The sequence below is a fragment of the Bombus affinis genome, chromosome 4 (assembly GCF_024516045.1).
Source record: "Bombus affinis isolate iyBomAffi1 chromosome 4, iyBomAffi1.2, whole genome shotgun sequence".
NCBI classification, from domain to species: domain Eukaryota; kingdom Metazoa; phylum Arthropoda; class Insecta; order Hymenoptera; family Apidae; genus Bombus; species Bombus affinis.
This window is the reverse complement of record NC_066347.1, coordinates 9,435,000-9,458,379: the sequence shown is the minus strand read 5'-3', so window position 1 is coordinate 9,458,379 and position 23,380 is coordinate 9,435,000. Positions and strand designations below refer to the sequence as shown.

Below are 23,380 nucleotides of genomic sequence, written 5' to 3'. Positions count from 1 at the left end.
GCTATTAGCTGGAAACGTTCATCGATATTTGCCCCTCTCGCTTCCTACGTCGAGATAATTTTCCTACGTTGTTACTGGACTAAGCGGGATGTAAATAAATCGGAGAAATTCGAGGAGAAAGGTGTGAGATGGAAAATGAAAGAAGATAGAACGAACAAACGAATGCATGAATGGAAGAAAGAAAAGGAACGACGCAGGAAGGAAATAGGATGGAAAGAAAAGAAGAAAAGTTGGAACGAAGGGTTGCGTGGCCACTCGGTGGCACCGCCAAAAGCCAATACGATTTCCCGGGTTACAACGGAATGGAAAGCGGCCAGAAAAGGGGATAAAGAGCGAGGGGAGCTAAGTAATCCAAGGTGTTGCCACGGAAAAAGGAGAGAGAGAGAGAGAGAGAGAGAGAGAGAGAGAGAGAGAGAGAGAGAGAGGGATAAAAAGAGACGCGAAGAAACAGTAGCCGTGGCCAAGAGTGAATGGCTGGTCGTATTTAGAATCACAATTGAGTGGAGTCGTGCTGTGCACCCGTTGTTCGTCAGCCTTGTCACAGTCCACGGGATGAAAACTCTCGTGGCTTAACGTTTTCTAATTCCTTCGATGTTTTTCAACGGCGTTCTAACGGCACGTCGCGTCGGGGCCAACAATGGCGCTGCTCGCCAACGGGATCTCTAATTGCCGCCGGACGAATTATTCCGCCCACGAGTAGCTTAATCGTCCACGTTATTTCACCTGTGAAGGTTAATTGGCCTGATCGCGAAGGAGGGATTTACGTGATGGTTACAAAGAATGCACTGTTGCTTTCATGTGTGCGCGACATCGAGTATGGGATGAAGGGACGTTCGGGAATCGAACTCGATGGAATTTTCCTGGGATAGTTGAGTGGGCGAATGAAGTGTTTCGCGAATGTAGGTCAAAGAAGAGTTATTGAGTTTTTCTTTTAATTCGTTGCTAGCGCGCACGCTGTCGGTAAAATGTATAATTTATACGAAATGCGAGTTTAATGATCGAAATTATTTTCGCGTTATGGACCGTTTCGTAATCGATCTGCAGTTTTGCAATTAAGTCGTATTTTGTTACAGACTACCGAAGGCTACTTTTAAACGGCAGTGTGCTAGCTATGTATGAGATTAAAGAATAAATAAATAGGATTATCTGTTAAAAATAGTTCGGGACAATCTGGCATTACTACCGTATAAATTTTTATTTTGTAGAGAGATTTGTGAAGTGTCGATGAATTGTAAAAATTGGTGACTGAAATCAAAATTGTATATTTAAAGCAAAAATTCAACAAATTCGATATTGAGTGTGAAGAGTGGTTACTTTAATTTTTCAACGATTTGAAGCGTATAGTAACGAGGATGGCCTACATTTTCCACTGCAAAATCGAACGTAACATTGCATAGTACATAAAGAGATTTTTACTATTCACTAGACCCGTTTGGTTATTAGTTCAATTGTGAAAGTCCAGGAGCGAACTCCACAGTTTTTTACCATCCGCACATTAACTCTGATTTTTCGATCATGCCAATAATCCTTCGAGTTTTTGTTAGCATGTTCATCATAAACAACGCGGATGTGATTCGAATCGCGTGGCCACGTGACGAACGTGGTCGGTTGAAAAAGCGTTTTGATTGATTCGTTGGCGTTTTTACAAAGAACGTGTATCATTGGGAACGAAATGAAGCGCTTCATGGACAATGCGCCAGCGTTCGTTTCATTAATCAATGCATTCCCCTGCAGCGCGATAGTTTTGCGGTGAGTTATCAGCCAGCGGGATCTCTGGTCGCGGCAGATTAACTTTCCCGATCCTACGGGCCCCAACTTGACGTGGACCCGTGGCCGTTTTCATCGTTCCAGTCGCGCGTGCAACATTTTGTTATTCACGTCCCGTTGCCTCGATATTGTCGACCATATTCTGTCGTTCTTCACTGCCTCTATGTACTGTTCTGTCTATCGATGCGCGGATGACATATGCTTTGCTCCCACATTATTTTCTGGCCAATCAGGATGTTTTTTGGGATCACAGAAGGACGTATGCGGATTTTAATCTTTGCTATTTGTTTTCGGCTAAAATTTTCGACCAACAGAGAGACGAATCGTGTTTTTCTATTGTTAAAATTCTCCTTGAGATCGAAGTTCTTTTTCTAAAACGTTAAGAGTATTTTTCTTTAGCGAAACAAGAATGAGATTGAGATAGAAAAATTCGAGGACCATAGCAGCGCCGAGTTTATACGAATAGAAGTTTTATTTATTTAACACCTTACGTAACCGACTTATGTTGTTGAATGAACTGTGTTGCTCGCTCATGTCACGTTTCAAAAAGATGGCAGAAGAATAAGAGTAGAAGCGTAGAAGAAACAAACGAAAGTCCAAGATGTGCATTTACTTCGCAAGAAAATCTTACGATACAATTCTAATTTAATATCTCCCAACAAACTAAGCACTTAGTGCATATTAATAGATAAAGCACCTCTATACGAATTTCTCAGCGGCGCACCATAATCTGGAATGCATTTCCCCAAAGTCCGCCCGCTCTAATTGGTTTGCCGCGTTTCGTTGGTGTTTACTTATTTATCGCGTGTCAAGCCCTCGTCAAGATGGGGTTGTACGAGAGCAGACAGTTCTCCTGGCTCGTAGCCAGTCAAGAAATGACGAGGTTACACCCAAGATAAGCGTGTTCGTGAATTAATCGCGACACAGAAGATACCTTCCCTGTTCGCTGAACATTATTTTCTTGCCCTTATCTTCGATATTTAATTCTAGCTCTATTTTTAGTCGGGTGTTAACGACGTACAGTAACTGAAGAAAGTGTTCCAACAGTAATAGGAACTTTCTATGAATACACTGTGCGAAATATTTAGTAGACATACGATACAGACATAAAAGTTTTCTGTAGTAAATGTTTAACTCGATAACTTTCGTTAAATAGTTTACAACGAGGACATTGAAAACAGAGAAGAAAATTTTCGTGCTACGAACCAGTTTGCTTTCTACGCTTTCCAGTAAGGATAATTTTCACGATGTATGCGCACACGATATGAAAAGATTTTCAAAGGCAAAGATGATACGTTTTATCATTATCGTTTCTTCACCTCGCGTTCAGTCCATAAAAGAATTTTGCTGTCGTTACTTTTAATTAGAGGATTCGGTACACCCTCTTCCCTAAACGTTGTTCCGACCGCGAAGTAGAAAATCGCCAGCCATGAATATTAACATCCGCATGAACATTAAACGTCGCACAATGAATTAACTTCGTCGCGGATTGAATTAATTGAGTTACGGAGATTAAAATGCAGAAACGTTACTATGGAAATCCGACGAACGGGGATGATGCTCTTTTGGATGATATACCTCGATGGGCGCTTGTATGTTGCACGGTTAGAACTAAATATTTTCGAGATTAAATATACAAAGTGTTTGGCTGAAAGATCACCGTGATTTTTCTGCCACTTGTAAGACTTGGGTGGTGAAATGTTAGTGAATTAAAAATCTGTGTTGATCGAGTAACATAGAATAATAATTTTTCCCAATATAATGATATTGCTTTTTACGATTAGAAACGACAGAAGCTAATAATGCGGATGGCTTTTCACGCTACTTTCATTGGAGATGTAATTGTAAATCGCCGTATGCTGTCATCGGTGGTATTCTTTTCGTGCTAAACGATATCCATCAATTGACAAACGTTCTCGTATTCGTGGAGTTGCTAATGTCGCGTCAGATTATAATCAGCTACCATTAGCGGATTATCAGGCTGAACATTAACTCAGCAACACCGATAAATCGATGGGTAATCCTGCCTACGCTTGTAACATCTAGTGTCATATCGAGCCCAATTTTCTGCTGTTTGCACGAAATCCAGTAACGGTTGATTCGCGAATTTTCGTTGCAATTTTGGTGTCTATATTAGACTAAGAAATTTCATAAAATAATTTAATTGACTAAAAAAATGCACTCGACATTTACAGATCTACAGGTCTTTTTCTCAAACTTTAAACGACTCTTCTACCTTATTCCAAAAATTGCTGAATACCTCAACCAAAAATCTTCTCTGCGTAATAATTTATGGACCAGCTAACCAGAATCTATCGTCTCATTTAAAGATCGCCCTTTAATGATTACCCCTATAAATGACTTCAATTCCAGCGAAAGTAGAGCATAAAATCCTTCATATTGTGGCTAACGCCACACGGATAGATATCAATGCCCCAGTTCAATTTTCCTTGCCCGGGTGTTAAACCACGGGTAGCTTAATTAATTTCGCCGCTGTACCAATGCCGTTACTAATTGACCGATTGTTTGGCGTCCGGTGGAGGGTTCGTATTGAATCTTAAACTGAGTTCATGCACTTTCCAACAATAAGATCGATCCTAGCCGCCGTGGCCGTTTCACCGTGGCGGGACTTTCGAATAAAATCGGCGTCAGCCCACAATGCTAGTTAAAAGCAACAATGCATTGTTTGCTTCTCTCCCTCGGTTCTTTTACCGGTCTCTCCGCGAATTACTTGCGAATCGAAAGTAGACTATCCGCCGCATGCAAACAGCTGCGTTTCCGTGACATAATACGCGAAAGGTTGTACCTGCAGGCTGAATTGCAGGGTGAAATTGAATAGCGTTCAATGGTGTAAGGATATCCATTTCTGATATTGAATTTTAAAGGGTAGAAATTTTGTGAGATTTTATTAATTAAAATTAATATAAATTAAATTAATTAAAATTAAAAATTTAATTTGTTATCACAAAGGACGAGGGTAGATCTTCAAGTTGATTAAAATGCTTTTGCTAATTTATATAGTAAGGAAGGATTAAACGCGTTGGGAGGCGTTTTATGGATTCGAAGAAGGAGGAATTTTATAGCAATAGTTCTGTTGTGAAGTAGATTTGAAAGTTGACTTTTGTACTTTGGATGTACATTGATTCGAGAAAGTATTTGAATATTTATAATAGGGAAAAATTGTTAAACGTTAATAAATACTGTGTGTCATGTAAAACATTTTAAGTTTTATTAGCGTCTGTAACGAGGCACGACTATTCTGATAAAGAAATTTTACTAAATATCATTGAAAAAAGAAAGGAAAGAAGAAGGATTTTGAAGTTAAAAGTTCTTAAGAATCTTCGTCATAAGTCCCCTCAATCCCCGAGCGTCCGACATTTTATTTCTAAAGGGACGCTTTTGATACTTTCATTCAAGGAAAAGGAAGAAAAGAAGGTCTTTTTATACAAGTACCAAAGAAGAGAATGCCTCAAAGTGACTGAAAAATGTAGCGGAAGAAAATTACAAATCGAGAAAGTAGAAAGTAGAAATTTTCACGAGATAAAGTATTTTAGAATCGGAGGGACCTCGGTGAAGCTACATTTTAATTCAACTCGGGTAGGTGAGCTAATTGTTAAACTATTTTTCTCGGACGCGATTAAAGTCGGTCGTTGCGCGCTGGGAAGATGTTCTCGTAACTCGTTTTATACCAAGTTGCCGCGAGGCTTCTCTGTAATCAGGTTCATTTAAATCTAGTTTACGATAAGGCTAGTTAACACTTAATGCGCCGTATAATGAAAGGCCATTCTTTATTGTAAACGCATTAAGAGTGTTGCCGTTTAGAGAATAAAAGGCGTAGCAGCTTAAATTTTTGTTGGGAAAGTGGTTTCGGTGGCTCGAGTATCTTTGTGCTTCGAAGTTGTATCAGAATTATGAAATACGCCATCTCGATTATATTTGTTCGCTGACACATTTTTTTTTACACTAAATAGCAATGAATTATCGTGTTCAATAAGTAAAACGACTTTGATTTGTTAATATATCAAAGAATTATTTAACACACCACGCAGTTAACTAATTTATGAAATAACTAGCTTATTTTGAGGAGCAGAGAATCGTAAATTTTATCCTAGTTGCCTTGTTTGATTGGAAGTTCATATGCATGCAATTATTTCATTAAAGGTAATAGTCTATAACATATGTACATTTGGTTCGGTCATTTATGCACAAAGGATGCCATATATATGCGTTGATGTTGACTTTAAAACGTTCGTAAAATTGACGAAACTTTCCATACTTTTTTTTTCTTTTTTTTTTGTGGTATGTTATTGTACATTCTACCTTTGGTTATATGTTATTTGACTAATCAATAATAAATTTGCGGCCATGAAAATTAACATTTAAATTACATGTTTGCAATTTACCGTAGTGTATCGCAGTAATGAATATTTATTTATTAATATATATGTTAGTAAAAAGTTGTTTTCTTGCTCTTGGACTGTGAAAAAAAAAGCTGTGCATAGTTCCACGAGTCTGTTGATAGAAGTGACGAAAACGATCAAACAGCAACTGGAACAAAGTTTAACCGATTGACTTGATCAGCGCAGAACGCAAAAAACCTGATTCAGTTAAAGTCTGTCGAGTAGCCGCGTAACTATAGATGTTCTCTGTTCGTCGGTGATTTAATATCATCTAAAAGATACTTTCTGCGCTAGTCCAGCGTACAAAGTTGCAGAGAAAAATGAAAGTAAGCAAACTCTCCGGGGAAACATCGATCGTAGTTGTCCCTCAAGAGAGCTCTAAACCCATAACGCACGCGATAAATTCTCTTAGCGATAAATTTCCACTACATCGATAGTATATAAGTGCTCTACTACAATTAAAAACTCATGCCCGTTCTTCGTTCTTACACACGGAAGCTATTATTTTATAATATATTAACTAGCTTTAAGAGGATGCAATTAAATATTAATAGGTAGCATAAAATTCTAGAATTTCACGAACCATTTTCTTTCAAACCGAAATTTCGGCCGAGTATGTCGAGTGAAAATAAATTTTGATAAAACATTTTGTCATGTCATGTAAAAGATGCGCACTATCAATCATACGAATTAGGGCACCTGCTGCTATTTCGCATAAATTGAAAGCTTTTCATTACTTTTCTTCTCCGGTTATTTTACTGTATCTGTTATTTCATTTCCATCGTGTCAGAGTCTAAACAGATCGACTGCACTTTTTGTGCATTTCTCGATTTCATTATGTAAGTACAAACACTTCTCGCGAATATAATCATGATAACCGAGACTCGTTAAAGTGCTAATGAGATTCCAAAATGTTTCATACGAAATTTCTGTAGTTGTTCGCGTAATCATACATCACTTAAGGGTTCGATAAACCACACCATTACTCAACAACGAACTTCAGAACTTAATCCATGCCTTGCTACTGCGTCTCTCAATCAGCCTTCATAAATATGGTACCATCGTAAAATTTGACTCTCTGCAGGCACGTCAAAGTTGTCTTTCTTGATAAAATTCAAAACAACAGGTTCCGCGTGTTTTACACGATAACGCGATAACGTTTGAGAGGGCCGATTCAGGCTATCTGGCAGGCCATTTGAAAAAGTCATGCACAGCCGGCGGACTTTTAGAGGTTTGAAAAAGCGTTTGTCGTGCTCGCGAGAGATTAGGTTGGTTCGTCTGATGAGAGCAACTCAAACACGTACTTTTTAATAAGGGCCTCGGCTGCGATGCAGCGTGTTCGACGAGAGCGGAAATGGGATCATGCGGAGGATGTTTGATACTTTCGTTTTCCATCCTTCTCCTCTTCCTTCTGCCTTTTCGCTCTCTGCTTTTTGAGCGGAATTACATAGCCGCGCTTTAACAGTTCCACGGCCTCGATACACAGTCGGTTAAGTTGCGTTTTCAATGTCCGAAGCGCGAACAGAACAATTTCTCCAAAGTTTATTCCGCGTAATCTATCGAAATACCGAAATGCATCGAATTTCTACGATGCTCATTAACCCCGACCAATTTCGACAGCGTCGAACATTTCGAATGATTGATCAGGCAATATTCAACGTTTAAAAATTATTTGCTTGCATTTCGGCGGACTCTTGATCACACCATTACGCGTTAACGAGTCTTATTGCTCGTTGATTTAACGCGATACATCGCGTTTGTACCGGTACGAGTGCACATGGGTGCTTGATACGGAATAAATTGCCGCTTAAAATGCGTATTCTGTGATTTGGATACATACGTTATTGCGGTGATATTTGTATCGATAATTATCGATCATTATTGTTGTCTGAGGAGTAGTTAGATTTTAGGCAATTATTGGTCAGCTAATTAATTTTTAAAATCAATCTTCTGTAGAAAGTGGGGAATACGGTTTGTCCTGTTTTTCATCTGCAGTCTTCATTTGTTAATAGAAACAAGGAACTTTTATTTATAGTAGCTTTTACAATAGAAATCGTGTATTAAATTGGTTCTGTATATTTGAAGCTGAACCGAATATTTTCACATTTCGATTGGCACAGAATATAGCGGCTTTAATATTGTTCGTTACCAGTTAAATTGATAATTTATTGACTTGCGTATTTTCCCAATCAATGTTAGCTAGTTAAATTCCTGATTTGCGAGATCACCTGTTGTTAAAGTAGGCAAATTGTTTGGGCTTCTAAATATGTAAATGGTAATCTCTGGGATGAAGGGTCTTGGAATAAAGTGAACTAGTAGGAGCTTTGCAGCTGAAGCGCTTCTGTCGGTATCTTTGTCGTTAGGTAGTTGTATTATTCGTTAAAAGTACTCAAACCGCGGAAAATCTTTGGTACAAGATATTTTTTTTCTATCGCAGTACTATTTATCTTTCATAACATTCTAATTATCGTTTTGCAACTGCATTTGCATGACGAACTAATTACGTTAATTTATTATACTTTATCTCAGGAAATGCATCGTTAATAAAACAACGAATGCGTATTCATGAGCGACTTTTTTCTTTTTCATTAAACGAGCGAACATAAACGTATCACATTTATAATTACAACGAATCGTAATTCGCAATGATTAAATAGAGAAAATGTGTAGCTTTAATGGACTCCTGTAACTAACAGAAGAACATTAAAATAGTAAGAAAAATGTCGGAATCCAAGACATGAAATCTAGACTTGCAAATCTGAATGTAAATTTGAATTTTAAGATTCCCACATATATATAAGTAGATTTTCTCAAAATAGCGCAAGTAACGCGAATATCAACAAAGATAGTATGTTAAGATTGTATAAGGTGTATGTAAAATTCAGTAAGTCATAAAAATAAGTTTTGTATTAGCGATAACACACTTTTACTTCTATGATTCTTTATGAATATCTTAAATTGAGTATATCGGGGTTCGAAAATACATTTGCTAGAATACCTTGATTTCTCGAATTGACATATATTATGAATTTTGGTGATACTGTGTAACTATTGAATTTTTACATTTTTTATTATATACAGTTTAGAATTTGAATGTCGTGTTTTAATCAGTCATGGAATTGTACACTTCCTGTGTTCACTTTGTAAAGTTGTAATCAATTCAAGTGTCTCAAGTGCTGCAACAAGTATTCGCGAAGCAATAGTCGAATCCTCTGTGCGTATCTTGCGCAGCTAGCTAACTTCGCGCGTATAATTGAGAGGTAATGAATGGACTTATCGTAGCGTAAAGGAGAAAGTTACTTTCATTGTAAAGTTGAAGAAATGTAGAATCTTGGAACTATGTAGAACGGAGAAACAATGGCGTTCGCTACTTCGGTGTCAACTTCGAAACTTGTCTGTTTGCTCGAGCAATGTTATGATTTTAATACTTAAACAAGTTTATAAATATGGTGGATGAATAATATCAGATACCAGATTTTCTTTAATACTTTAAAAGCTTCTATGAAAAGAATCTATAATTCCTTCATAAATATTATCCATTGATTAATAATTTTCACAATTAATTTAACAGCTGATATTCAAAAATAAATTCATTCAATATAGTTGAACCCGAATTCAGAGGTATAAAAATCAATTCATAAATGAAAACTTTCTCCTAAAGAAAATTTCCTACTCTTCCTAAATATTTATAATACTTTATATCCCTTCTTTTTTAAATTCACTCGCACGATTTTATTTTATTAACAAAGACTAAAGCTGTTACTATTATACAAGAAAAGTATGGTAACTTATAATATGGTAATTGTAAAATATTTGTCTTGGTAATATTCAATTATATCCAATTGGCCATGAGGGATCTTGAATTGTAATTTTGTGCAAACACAAAGATATTCGAGAATCCCTGCCGCGAACCAACAGAAGGTTAAATATAAACGCAGACCTTGTTAGCGTAAAATATTCAGAAATTCTTTTCGTGTAGCACATTTATACGAAGACACGTATATCTACATCCTTTCCCCATAGACGATCCTATTTCGAGAACCGGGGAGTCCCTTGCCTCACGGAATCATCGCGCCTTACGAAACACTTTTGCACGCACACTCGCAGGATAATTAAACTGCTACTCGCAGCCAGCATTGTAGAGGGACAAATTAATTAAGTCGAGAAGTTTCCGTCATACCCGGACAATTTAATCCCGTCGTCGAGAGCTGTGGACGATTCACGTTTGTCGCGGTCTCCATCTGCAGGTCGACATTTCTGTGGGCTAATCCTTGGGAAATGTAAAATCGATGCCCGCGCGCCTTGAATAACAATGCGTTGAATCGCGTTTATTACACCGCTATAATTACGATTCGATTCCAATTGAAAATTCGTTCTACCGCTACCAGCCTGCTTTTTCAATCTTTTTAGCAGGCCGTTTTATTTCTCGTTTCGTTGCATAGTTTACAAGTACATACAGGTTAATGTTGGTTTAGGATAAATTTTTCCTTCGAGAACAACGAATAAAAAACAATTTTGTATTGGAATGTTTTATCTGTGTGTGTATGTTATAGCGATTTAAACTCCTGTTTGTTTATTAGTTATTTAAAAAGGGAATTCATTTATTTATTACACTATTTACTGGACGTAATTAATATCTTTAAATATGTATGTATTCATGAAAACTATCAAATTGTAAAAGAATTAAAAAGAAAAATAATGTTCCTAACGCTATCACATTTCTTGTACTTTTCAATTTATGGAATTGATCGGTGACTTCAGTGTATCGCGTTCGATTTTTATCGCGGAGGCAAGTAAACTTTTTCAGCATTTTGATCAAAATCGAATGAACAGGTATGCTGCGGCGTTCACTATAGTCAAATGTTATAGCTTTGTGTGCAAGCATTATGTCAAATAGACCCCTTAACGAGCCCTAAATAGTATGTATGTTCCATAAGCTCAGTTTGGGAGACGTAGGAGATTCATAAATTTCGATTTCACCGTCGGAGAACGTCCATGGGTACACGTGTCTTCAAAGTCATACGCGTAATAGACCCATGAAGTTCGTAATAGCTTCTAGATTGTTACTATCTACGAAATTTCTGCTCGTACAGCATGCACTTAACCAACAAGGCGAAGAACAACTAAAGGCCAAACTTTGCATTTTCAGACGTAGTTAAGGGAAATTTCTACTTCCCAATATCGTTACTCGAACAAAAATGTCACTAAGGGAGGAACGCTTGGTTTCTGCACCTTTCGTGTCCACAAATTTCGGGTATGTCGCACACGTTTAACACCAAAAATACTAGACATTTCAAAATGTAAGAAATATAATTATATCATTTTATATCATCATAGTAATATTTATCTCGTTTTACGCTACAAATGTACAAAAATATTTCCGGGTTAATATTTTTCCCGGCAAACTATCTGGTCGGTTGAGGGAATCCAGCAAAGAGCCGTATAAACGAGCGTTCCTAAAAATCATTCCATCACGTTCCAAGAAAATCTCCTAAGTGGCACCGTGCAATTCGTTATACCGTGTGACTAGCGATTGCAGCGAGGAACGATCATAAAGACTACCTTCGACCATCGGAGCAAAAATTAGATGATAAATTTCATTGTCCAAAGTATCGCGACTTGGTGCAAATCGTTTCTATCGATTCCCCTTCCAAGTGCCCCGCTGCTTTGCTCGTCTACTATCCGCTTCTAACCATTAAAACGTTGAAATCGGGTCACCGTTCGACCGATATCTCTTTCCCCCTGTTATTTCAATCTCGTGAATTACTTATGTTCTTTTCTTTCTTTTTTCACGTGAAAATAGAGATTCGATTTTTAATAATTTAAGCGTGTATGAGAATACCAGTTTGGGATTAGAAAACTTTACCTATTTTCAAGTTGTACGAACAATATTCTACGACTAGCTATACCAGAAATGAATTGTTTTACGAAAGAACGTGTAGGACTTAACAGCCAATAACGTAGTATTCAAGTCATATATTACGTTGATAGAACTGCTTATACCATAGATATATGTAGTCATGATATACCCTTTATTAATTTTTTAATTATACTTTCTCCAAGTTTTGCGCACATTTCGTCTAAAAGCTTTCGATCGTTGTTGCACAAGAAGTTTTCAAATATTTTATTAAAATATGTCATTAGTTCATCGTATCAGAAGATAGACTTTATGTTTTATTACTCCGCAAAAACAAAAAATAAAAAAAGAAAGAAAAGGTTTAAAAGGGAATAAGACAAATATATCCTCTAATATTTGGAAAAGCTTCAACGTTTAAACAAATAAACAGAGAAAACTAAATAAGGTGAATAGTATGACAGTAAAGAGCTTGAGATGTGACATTTAATTCGGTGGGGGGTGGCGTCTTAAAGAACCGGAAGTCGTTCGTAAATCACCGCCGTTTCATTACCGTCTTCGCCGGTAGCGGAGACAGCGCTTTATTTTAGAGATACCGCGCCAGGTGGAAAATAATTCTATCACCACTGAACAATATCTGGTTGCTGAACTTGTAGTCTGGATTTGACTTTCAAGTATGTATAGTGCAAGTCGTTATGCAGAAACGTTCCCATGCATTGGCGATACCAACATCCTTCTCTTTTTCTTCCTTCTTTTTCCTTGGTCCTTGGTCTTTTCCTCAACCACTCATCCCTCTATCTTTATCGTACTACGTGACTAACCCTGGAAAATGTTCTTCAATTTTAGCCGCGGCGCGGTTAACAGCGAGAAAAGATAAATAGCCCCTTACGCGGCACGTTCTTTCCAATTCGAAAGAATGATCTATCCCTGTCGTCTTGACGAATGTTAAATATTTCTGACGAATATAATCTTGGAGAAAGGGTGGGTAGAATGTTGTAGTCGCGTATAATATAACGATTGGTATTGTAATGAGTAATTTTATTTCCTGTGTTACAGTTTGTTGCTAAGTTGGTCACAGATTTCTATACTAAATCTTCCAAATTTTTGAGACATGCTTCATATTATAATTAGACCGCGAATATTTGTATAGATTTATATTTTTATCAACAGGATTAATTTTATTTGTCAAAGTATTATAATTTGTATTCTACTACAGACACTTTATGTATTTTTTGTACATTTTATGCGTTTATATACCTATATTTCATGCATCTATGTTACATACATTTCACATATTTAAAAATTATAATTCTTTACATTTTTATCATTTTTAAACCATATTCGTTATTCAACCGTACCGTTTTTTGACATGTTTCAGGTAAGTCGAGACCAAAGTTTTGCAACGAGGTCATTTGCAGAAACTCCTATTGCGGTGGTAAGTGCATTTGCATAAAGTTTCAATCAGACGAGAGTTACGAGAGGTATTGTGTCTGTATGGCTATTTAGAATGTTGACCAAGGCTGTTTATTCATGTAGACGAGGCTATTGACATATTGAGATCCTCGATACGTATCATATTGAGATCTTCGAGCTCATATATAAATTTCATTGTATTGCGAAGCCTGTTACTTGTAGTTCAATATACTGATGACACGAACAGTTAATTAGGAAACATAATTACAAGTTTGGTCGATTAATTAATGGACAGAGGATTCGGTATTTAAAGAGCTTCAATGTTCTGCGCAAATTAAATATTCAGTAGAAGTTACCGGTGCACTGGTTATATTAAACATAAATTTGCATTCGTTCCTGTCATCTTGTTCATTTTCATTAACCGTCTGTTCGCAAATGTTTTCTTCTTCCTTGATTTTTTATAACGATCGCACATTTTATGACTTTTGCACAAAGTTTTTAAGATGCGTTCAATTTCATTATAATTTTAATTAACGCGTTTTGTATTAAATTCTTCCTCAGAGGATTTCAAACGAGTTTGTCTAAATTTTTTACGATATTTTAAATTCTCTTTTTACGTTCATTTAATTTAATCAATTTTAACAATTTCCAAATTATAATGGATTTTAGCTTGTTACTGCTTCTTCACAAACCGAAAACGCGACAAACGAGAGTGCAACTTCACTGTCTTCAATACTGTCTTCAACTTTCATTAGTTGACTGAGGGAACGTCATTGCGGATAAACGAGCTCATTCAACAGTAAAGTATTGATTATGCTCCACTTAGTTTCATCGCGTTTCAGGTGTCTCTTTCTATTCACATTTTTCTCCTTTTCCCATCCTCGCGTTTTGCCATCAACATAAATCGTCTCGTCGCCGTGTTTCGCATGCGTTCACATTTTCCCTCGCGGCGAGGTGCATTAATAATTAATTGTTCCGCGTGAATTATAAAATTGGCATTAAATGATCACACGCCAGACACGAGACTGGTCTCGAGCCGGAAAAATCTTTTACTTCGCGATTATTTACAGCGGCCGCAGGACAAGCGAATGAATAAGTGAAACGTGCGAATTAGAATTTTTTTGAATAGCGCGATGAAGCTACGACATTAGCTTTCTTACGATTGTAGTACATATTAGAAGTATTTTAATTTTGTTAACTGCGAATTTGATCGCTATGCGTTGCGATAGTAGAATATTCGATGAATTATTAAATAAAATTGAAATTTTGTTCCGATGCTATGCATCTCTTCAACTTTATTTTATTTTGCAGATTTATTTTCTCTGATTATTCGATATCTGTGAATTAGATTTATATGCATATAGTATTAGCAAAGTATGAGCTTTTTAAAATAAAATTCAATTTTATTTAGTTATCCACGTATTTAAAAATTTTTTTGATTTAATTATTCGAGAATTTTTTCTGTAATTTTATTGTACGCTGAAAATTGTATTAGATGTATCACACAATCATATTGTATGGCCGTGTAGGAGCAAAATTTTATATGCATTCGTTTTGTTGTCGATTTATAAGTAGCCGTTCTACCTCTTGAACGCCACAGGAAATACTTGTTATGCGTATTTGGCGAGAAATGCATTCATAGTCCATATTCGAAAAGTTCATTCGCTCCTGTTCGCTCAACTTGAATACTTCTCCCTTAAATGAGAAATTTGCCCTGGATCATGCAGCGGCGGCTAACTAAAGAGGGCTTCTACTTTTGTAGTTACTAGATTATTATAGCTGCTTGCCGTTATATGTATGTTGCCTTACAAAAAAACAAGGAGTTTTAAAGCTACACTGTTAACCCTGTTGCAGCCTTTGCCTCGTTTTTAATGGAACGCTATCTTCTCGTCGAAAATATCTTTTTATTAAAGGAACATATGCACAAATGGTTGTTAATATATACGTTTTCCCGTGTCTTAATATCTTGTTCGAATTTGTGTTTTTTAAAAGAAACGATTTTTTAAATAAATAAATTTTTAATACATTTAATACATTTAAATTTTTTAAGAGAAGGGCGTTATTGTGACAAAAATATTATCAAAATAGTGACTGGGTTAAATTCATCTAAATTACAGCAACATGTAATGTAAACATTGTTAATATTTAGTAATCAGTTAAAGCAAATCTCTGCTACAACTGTTTTTTAAATAAAAAGAATATGCATACATATATTACAAAATTCCATTAAAAAGGTCATCCTCGGGGAATCTCATTTAATTCCTGTAGTACTGTACGGTAGTATCCTGCTGAAGAAATATTATACAATATTCTGGGAATATTACACCACGCAGTTACATTAAAAAGCTCCGCTACTTAGTAATTCACTGTACATTACCTGTTTCACAAACACGTGACCTTAAAACAACAGAACGAAGCTCACGTACCTTTTTAATAATGCACTAAATATTATAAAATTCTGTCTGCAGAAAATATACTATAAAATATTATTACGCTTCTATTTCCAGCATTGAATATTGTAGAAATTTAAACTAAAGGCGAATAACGCTATTACAAATTGCCGAGCTCGAGGTTCGCCATCCTAGTAGATACTGGAAATTCACTAAAAAGAAATCGATCGAGATCAACCGTCGAGGACTGGCGAAAGCTCTCCTCGCGAGCAGTGTAAATATTAGAGCATCCGATGTGGAGAGTACTTCGAGCCGGCAAATCGAGTACCTGGCTCGATTGATATTCGACAATTATCGTCGAGCGACTTCGATTCTAGATACGACCGTGCGCGCATTGCCTTCAATTATTGCGATTAGCAGCATATCGCTATTATTCCCTGATGATGCGAATGCTCAGTGAATTCTGTCGATCAGACCCCATGGGTAATTTGGAGGGTTGAGCCGAGACGAATGTCACGCTGAAATGAATCAACTATGTTAAGGTTACGACGCGACGTGTCTCCGTGTCTCTTGACGCTTGAAACGTGACACGAAATGTATATACAAGATGCTGCAAAAAGCTGGATCCTAAAATTTATAAGCGAATATCGTAGCTTCGAATTGAAAATTACAAATTTGACACGTTCATTATCGCCGATGTAAAGTTACGTCTTCCTACTAAGCAAGGTGAAATTGTGTCGTTTTACGAGATGGCAAGCTGGATGAAAAAATAAATTCTCCGAAATATCGTTTCGTAAATCATTGCTATTTGGAACGTTTAACAAGCCACATCACTAAATACTCTAATTAACTGAGCCTAATGTTCCTGTCAATGGTTCGTGATTAATCGTTCCTTTAGAATTTCCCTGTCTCTCCTCGTACAGTTACTGCGTCTGAATAACATCCGCGAGTGAGTTTCCGTTGCCGCGAATCGTCGATTGAAAACACGTCAATGCTCAGCAGGGATTCGTGGAATTGGCTCGCAAATGTGCTCGTGGTTCGCGTATTACAGGGGAGCACCCGCGATTTCATTTTCGGCGTATCGGTGATGCGTAGCCACCGGCATTTCCCTCTGGACCAACTTAATACTGCCTCATCGGTATCAACCGCAAGCCATTAAATAGAAATAAAGCTCTCTTACAAGATACCAGTCAATCGACTCAATGTCGGAACACGCTGTTCGTTAATGTATTTCTATATACGCTGGTTTGAGTTGAGCATTCGTTTGACACAGTAGAATTCTTGTATTTATCTGAATTTCATTTACTACGTCGAAATTTTAGTTAGTACGTACTTGATTTAACGTTTCCGTTGCTAGATATACTTTACCTCGCTTCAATTATTTAAATGGACACAGTGCATGAATATTAAAATAAAACAGGCGCCTTTTGATGCAACGATACACTTTCATTCGACTATTTTATCGTTCAGGCCAGTCATATATTTATAATTCGCTATGTTATATCTGCTTGTTTTCGATTCGTCGGATAATATTGAAAATGTAGCCAACGAATTTACCGTACCATTAAATTATTTTGACTTTGAGGTAAAAGTTGCGAATAAAATGGGACGAATTGGACGAGCGCAGAAGGTAGAAATCGTGGAAATTACCAGAAGCATAATTGGTGTTTGCGCTTGGGCGGTGATCGTTGAAAAGTTCACCGATGTTTCCGATATTACGTTAAACCCGTTTTATTTGCATGTTGCAGTTGTATTCTGTTTCTGCCGCGTAATTAGATATTAAACCGACATTGAAATATTCGCAGAGAACATCGCCGAAAGCTCGTGAAACAAGGGAATCGCGGCAATTTTAATCGTTCCGTGGAACTCGTATATCGTGAATTAACTATCGCTGCGTTCGCGAGATTTTTCCCCATAGCTGAAATATCTCCTCTCGTTTTCGTTCAAATTCATCACCTGTATCTGGAATAATTCGTTCAATTTTGATTACCACATACCTACTAATTATTCGTTTTTCTAAGAATATTTAACTTTCCCTTCGTTTCCTTTTTTTTACGTATTTAAACTATGTCTCTTTTCAATTCGTCTTTATAAAATTCGATATACAATTTGAACAGATTCGATAATCGTATAATTGTTTCTCTATCATCGTTTACTGTCAAAAATGAACGTAATTGAAATGATAAACTGGAAGTATCTATGGTCCTATTTGTAACGACGATTCGAAATTATTAGCTTTGTCAATACCCGATTGATAGTATAAATCTGGGACACTATTTTTGAATGCCAGATATCGATTAATGTAAACTAGTATTAAGTGAAGTATAGAAATACTGTAGTCTATATTTAGAACTGGAAGTGAAATAAAACAGGGTCGGTGTCCCGGATTCTCAAAATCAAGTGACTTACCAAATTTGGTTACGAGCAAAATTTAAACGATCTACGTATCTTTTCTTGCTGGATCTAACGTACACAATACTTTTTCATTTTCTCGTTATTATGTCAGAGATTAATGTCGTCCAATGTCTCATAATACGTATACAAGTTCGATTATTTCAAGTTTGCAAAATTTAAGATTGAATATTCAGCTTAGCTGGCTCAAACGATTCCACCTTTCTACATTTATATGACATCAAACAAAATATACACGCACACATAAAGGACAAAAATAAAACAGGAAACTTTTATCTTTGCCTAAAGTCGCAGTTCACCGGACAACTGACAGCTCAATCAGAGAATGCGACAACATCGAGTGAAAAGCACACTGTGGCGGAAAACAGGTTGAGCCATAGAGACTAACGTTTGTAGCCGTTTGATCTTCGACTCGACAGAATGAGATACACTTCTGGCTGACCTGTCGTCGTTTCATGCGCCATCCACCGTATCATTTCTACTAGTAACCCCTTGCTGTTTGCTCTTCTGAGTTTTTGCGAATGATACAAACGAGGGAATTAACATCGTTGCGGCGTTTCCAATACGAATCGTTTCACGCGATATTGGTTCAGAGTTGGGAGCGCGCGAGTTAAGAGCGAGACGAGCGCGCGAACGAGAGACTCGCAAAAGCCAGGCTTGTTCGTGGGAAACGACGCGAAGTAATTAAAAGTCGATAGAACCTAGTGCCCTGCTCCGCGTACTTTCTTTCACTCCGTCTCCCATTCACTCAGGCCTGTTTCTCGTTGCCTCGTCGCGTGCACGCGCGTGCATTCACGCCCAAATCGTGTCGGATATTCGCGTCTTAAAGAGCATTCGAGCTTTCGTGTCGCTTCCTCTGATGTATGGCTGTGTGTGTTTTCCAGGTATTAAGTTTATAAGTACGTTTTCAATGGCTGCTTTGTGGGGAATCTCTTGGGTATGATGTTTGTTCGAGAACGATGTTCTGAGCAGAGACGTGTGTTAACACAAATACCGTTGATTAACGTAAGCTAAGCAAATTTTTCTGGTATAGATAGTAGGGTGGTTTTATATAGTTAATGGTAAAAGATAGACTGTGTTATAACGTATTAACGCACCCGTCTTTCTCATTTAAAATGAAAGAAGAAAGCTAAAGTTCTATCACTTTCGTTCTGCCATCTTCGTTTCACTGCTTTGTTCATTGCGTGCTTCTCATTACTTTCAGTGTCTCGTTATTTTATTTTTTATAAATCCGTTACTTCACTCGCGTCATTCTGCTCTATAATATAAAATACAGAATAGAATAGCACTTATTAAAGCCAACAACCGCGTAACGAGTAGCTGTCTGAATGAACCTATGGTCCGCATTATACATTGGGAACAGCCAATATAAACGAAACTCTCGAATACACAACGATGCGTCTCTCCCTCTCTGTTGCCAGTGATTCCTGCAACGCGGAAAATCCTACAAAATTAACTCGTCTCGAATTCTGAAAAATCAACGCGGGCGAAGCACAACCCCATAAAGGGACGTCTTTTTTTTTTATTCCTTTTATATTAATAAAAGTTGGCGTGTGGAATGTAGAACAGCCGTCACAGTAGCATGGGATCTATATTTCTGCTTTATTTGTGGCATAAAACGGAGAATGGTAGTTCTCTAGCGACGCTAGCGCTGGCCCCTAGCTACCTAGTGAGTTGTCGTTATAAAAAGCGTTCTTCTGCCGCCGCAAAATCGATACTGGCCTGTTTTATATACTTGAATGCTGACTTGCTGTGCTGGAAAACACAAGGGAAACCCGTTGATTTCGGTTATTTTCGTTATTAGAAGGTGGACCACCGAGCTCCAGCGATCGTTGCAACGTGGCGGGGGGTTGTTTTGGGGCGAAGAGAAACACGGGGGTGTCACGCCCGTCACGTGCATTAGTGGATAGGAAAAACGAGGGAGCTGGAGTTTTGGTTTATCAAACGATTAAAGCAACTCCATCGAAAAGCACATGTCAGTCAGCCGAGTTTTTAGAGATTTTTCTTATTTGTAATATTTTGGTATACATTTTGTGATATTTGATATTTATTTTACTGTATTTATTAGAAGAGAGAAAAAAAAAGCGTAGATTTCATATTGAAAAGCGCAAAGACTTTTTTTTTATTACGAATATTATTTGACTGTGAATTTATAGTACATTTCAAAAATTGATTTGGTTTTCATTGATTTTGAATTGTTTTTTTTTTGTTGGCTTCCCCAGATTACTGCAGCTGCCAGTTTTGTCTTCCTAGAAGAAAATTGTTAAAAAGAGTAGAATTAACAAATGAAGATCTGTATATACAGTTTTAGATAACTTAAAATGTTTCGATATTTTTTCGTGTTACATACGTGTCTTTACATAGTTTTCGTTATCGTTGTTCAGGATAACGTCTCTCGGATTAAGCTCGGAAGCTTAAAGAGTTGTTCGTATTCTAGGTTAGCTATCGTGGAGTACAAATTCTCACTGACGTCACGTTGCACGAGATATGTGTTAGTGAATATGAATACGGTCCCGCGAGTATGTGTTCATTTCGTTCTTTCTGACTGACAACGAGGGGACGAAATCGTACATCAAGGGGCACAAACTACGAACAATATTAGTTTCGATCATCGTGTCGGACGAAATCGGAAACCTAAACTAAACGGTTTGAAATACGAATTTACAATTTACAGAAATTTTAAGATCTTCAATTGATATTCGGAAATTATAATTTGGGTAGAAATATAATTTTCAGAAATTGGAGTGGATCGCTTCTTTTTCTTCCACTGTCTCGTGATCTTTAATTTTCTTCGTATTACGATCGGTACATTTCTTTTTTTTTTTATTCTCGCTATTTCCCAAATGGATTTTCACACTATTAGCGTATTATTTTACACGCGTATACACGTACCTTCTTACATCTCGATCTTCGTGTCATAGGCGGTGTAAAAAGGAGCGAAAAAGGAGCAGCGAAGTGTCGAACGTCACGCTGGAGTTTTTCTCACGATAACCTTGAATATTGAAAACTCGTTCGAGAGCTTCTGCTTTCGTATCATAATACAGCGTGGCAAGGGCTAGCTCACAAATCCAAGAATCTGTAACTATTGAACACCTCGCGTGCCACCCCTATATGGCAATCCTACCCTCGAGAAATACGCGGAGGGAAATGTCACGGTGCCAATAACGCGAGGAAACTTGAAGAAAACAATATTTCACCAGGCGATAAAATTTAAATAATCCTTATTTTTCATTTCTCATTTCTTCCGAGTTCTGAGCTTCTATATTTTTCTCCTGTATATGAATTCAATATTGACGAAATGTTTAACTAAATAGAACAGTGGAACTTGAAACTACTTATCTCGGGATAATATTATTCCCGTTACGTTTTCCTTTTTCGCTGAAGCGTAATATTAAAAGAAAAAAAAAAGAAGAAAATACATTTTCTCACGTAAACTTAAAGCTATTATTCAAGGTTAGATCTAAAAAAAAAAAAGGCTATTCGAGGTAGCGTAGATGAAATTACCTAGCACGACAATTCAGTGTTACGTAAGATTGGAAAATGAGACAAGTTTCTTTCTGGACGAAGATAACAATCCGAATCTGAGACAAGGAAACGAAGTAACTTCTTCGTGAAGTAGCAGATAGCACGTCATGTTGAACGACATAATATCTTGAAATTATCCGACGACCGCTCATCATTCTGGTCGCGTACGGTATCGATTGCAGCGTGTAAAACGTCCAAGGTCCTGCATGTGACTATATACGTCAAAGCAAAGAGGGTCGTAGCGCATAATCGATATTTATTCCCGACGTGCTTAATAGCGTCTAATTACTTTACTGGCGCGTGTCAGCGTCATCGGTCGATACATGGCAACGATGGAGGAAAGCCTGCTGCCCGATTACATATCACACCATATCTTTTGAATCTGTTCATTAAGAAAAAGTATTCTTCTATCGCAATTTTAATGTTTTTACGATTTAATACGAGCGATTCGGACAAAACGTTGAACACGACAAGAACATTTTTCTTTTTATTTCTTTTCCGAAGAATATTAAAAACAAAAAAAATGGAAACTGTATTTTCTTTTTAGAAATTTCTAATTCTGCTGCTATGATCTAGGGACTTCTTTCTTGCTATAGATATCACATTTTTGAATGTCCTGTCAGACGTGTTTCACTTGCAAGAAAATTGGAAATGTGAGCGTTGTAATATTTTTGCAAACTGCAAGGTGTTTCGGTCGTACGAAACGAAATTTATCCAGGAACCGAATCTCTGTCACTCGTACTCCGTTCTCATGGAATTTATTGCCACGTGAAACAGCTTGAACAGATTGAAACAATCGAGCCTGGCGAGATTACTTCACGTTAATGGACCGATCCCGTCGCGATCTTCGAAATGATTCTACCGTCGTTCTAGAAAGCTTCCATATATTCGTAAAGGAAAATTGGGTCTTTCCACTAGGAAGTTTGGAATTTTATTCTGGCGATCTTGCGCGAGTGAGCAAACTGGGTGACAGGGTCATGGGAACGTATGTTAATTTTAGAGACGAAAAAAAGTTTATAAATTCTATTTTGTAATACCATTGTTTCCTTAAAAATAAAAACTAATATAAACAAAGTTCATGGCGAGATCGAAGAAAAATGAAAACACAACTTATCTTTATAACATCAATATTTAATCCATCTGCTGGAATAACCACCTGATCCTTTTCTCGAAAAACTTTTCTTTCCCAGTAATGAATTCCTTCAAGTACTTTTTTTCAGTACGCCCCCTGCATATTTAATTTCTTGTCATTAAAGAAAGTTTCATAAAGACCAGAATAAATAATAGTGGAGCTGCGCTATACCCGATAGCGAATAGAACGGACAGGGTTGAACATTGCAGCTAAGGCTCAACGTCTTTTGCCTGCGTTTCATCGATACGCGAAACTGTCTTTTAACTTAATCTGTCTCGTGATATTCTTTCTATTTCTATTTTTAACCATTAGTCATTGATTTTTTTCTAATTAGTAGATAGTACCTTAATAGTATTAGTAGTAACTATCAGATAGTATCTTAATAAGGTTTCAGTATTTAAAGTGAACTATCGATCAAATGATATTCCTTCGTATCTTGTGAATATTACTTGATCTTTTCTAGTTTCCAAGTAAGTAAAAATGTGTC

At 37.0% G+C, this 23,380-nt stretch overlaps 1 protein-coding gene across 15 annotated transcripts in view; it reads left to right on the top strand.

The window, feature by feature from the left end:
- Nucleotides 1-23,380, top strand: part of LOC126915820 (neurobeachin) — a 413,960-nt gene that overhangs the window by 76,664 nt on the left and 313,916 nt on the right. For 14 of the 15 annotated variants that reach the window (XM_050720868.1, XM_050720855.1, XM_050720867.1 and 11 more), the window contains exon 2: nt 13,400-13,456. The exons of the other annotated variant lie outside the window; for it this stretch is intronic. In XM_050720868.1, the coding sequence (XP_050576825.1) occupies nt 13,400-13,456 (57 nt within the window). The remainder of the gene's footprint in view (nt 1-13,399; nt 13,457-23,380) is intronic. 15 annotated transcript variants of the gene reach the window in all.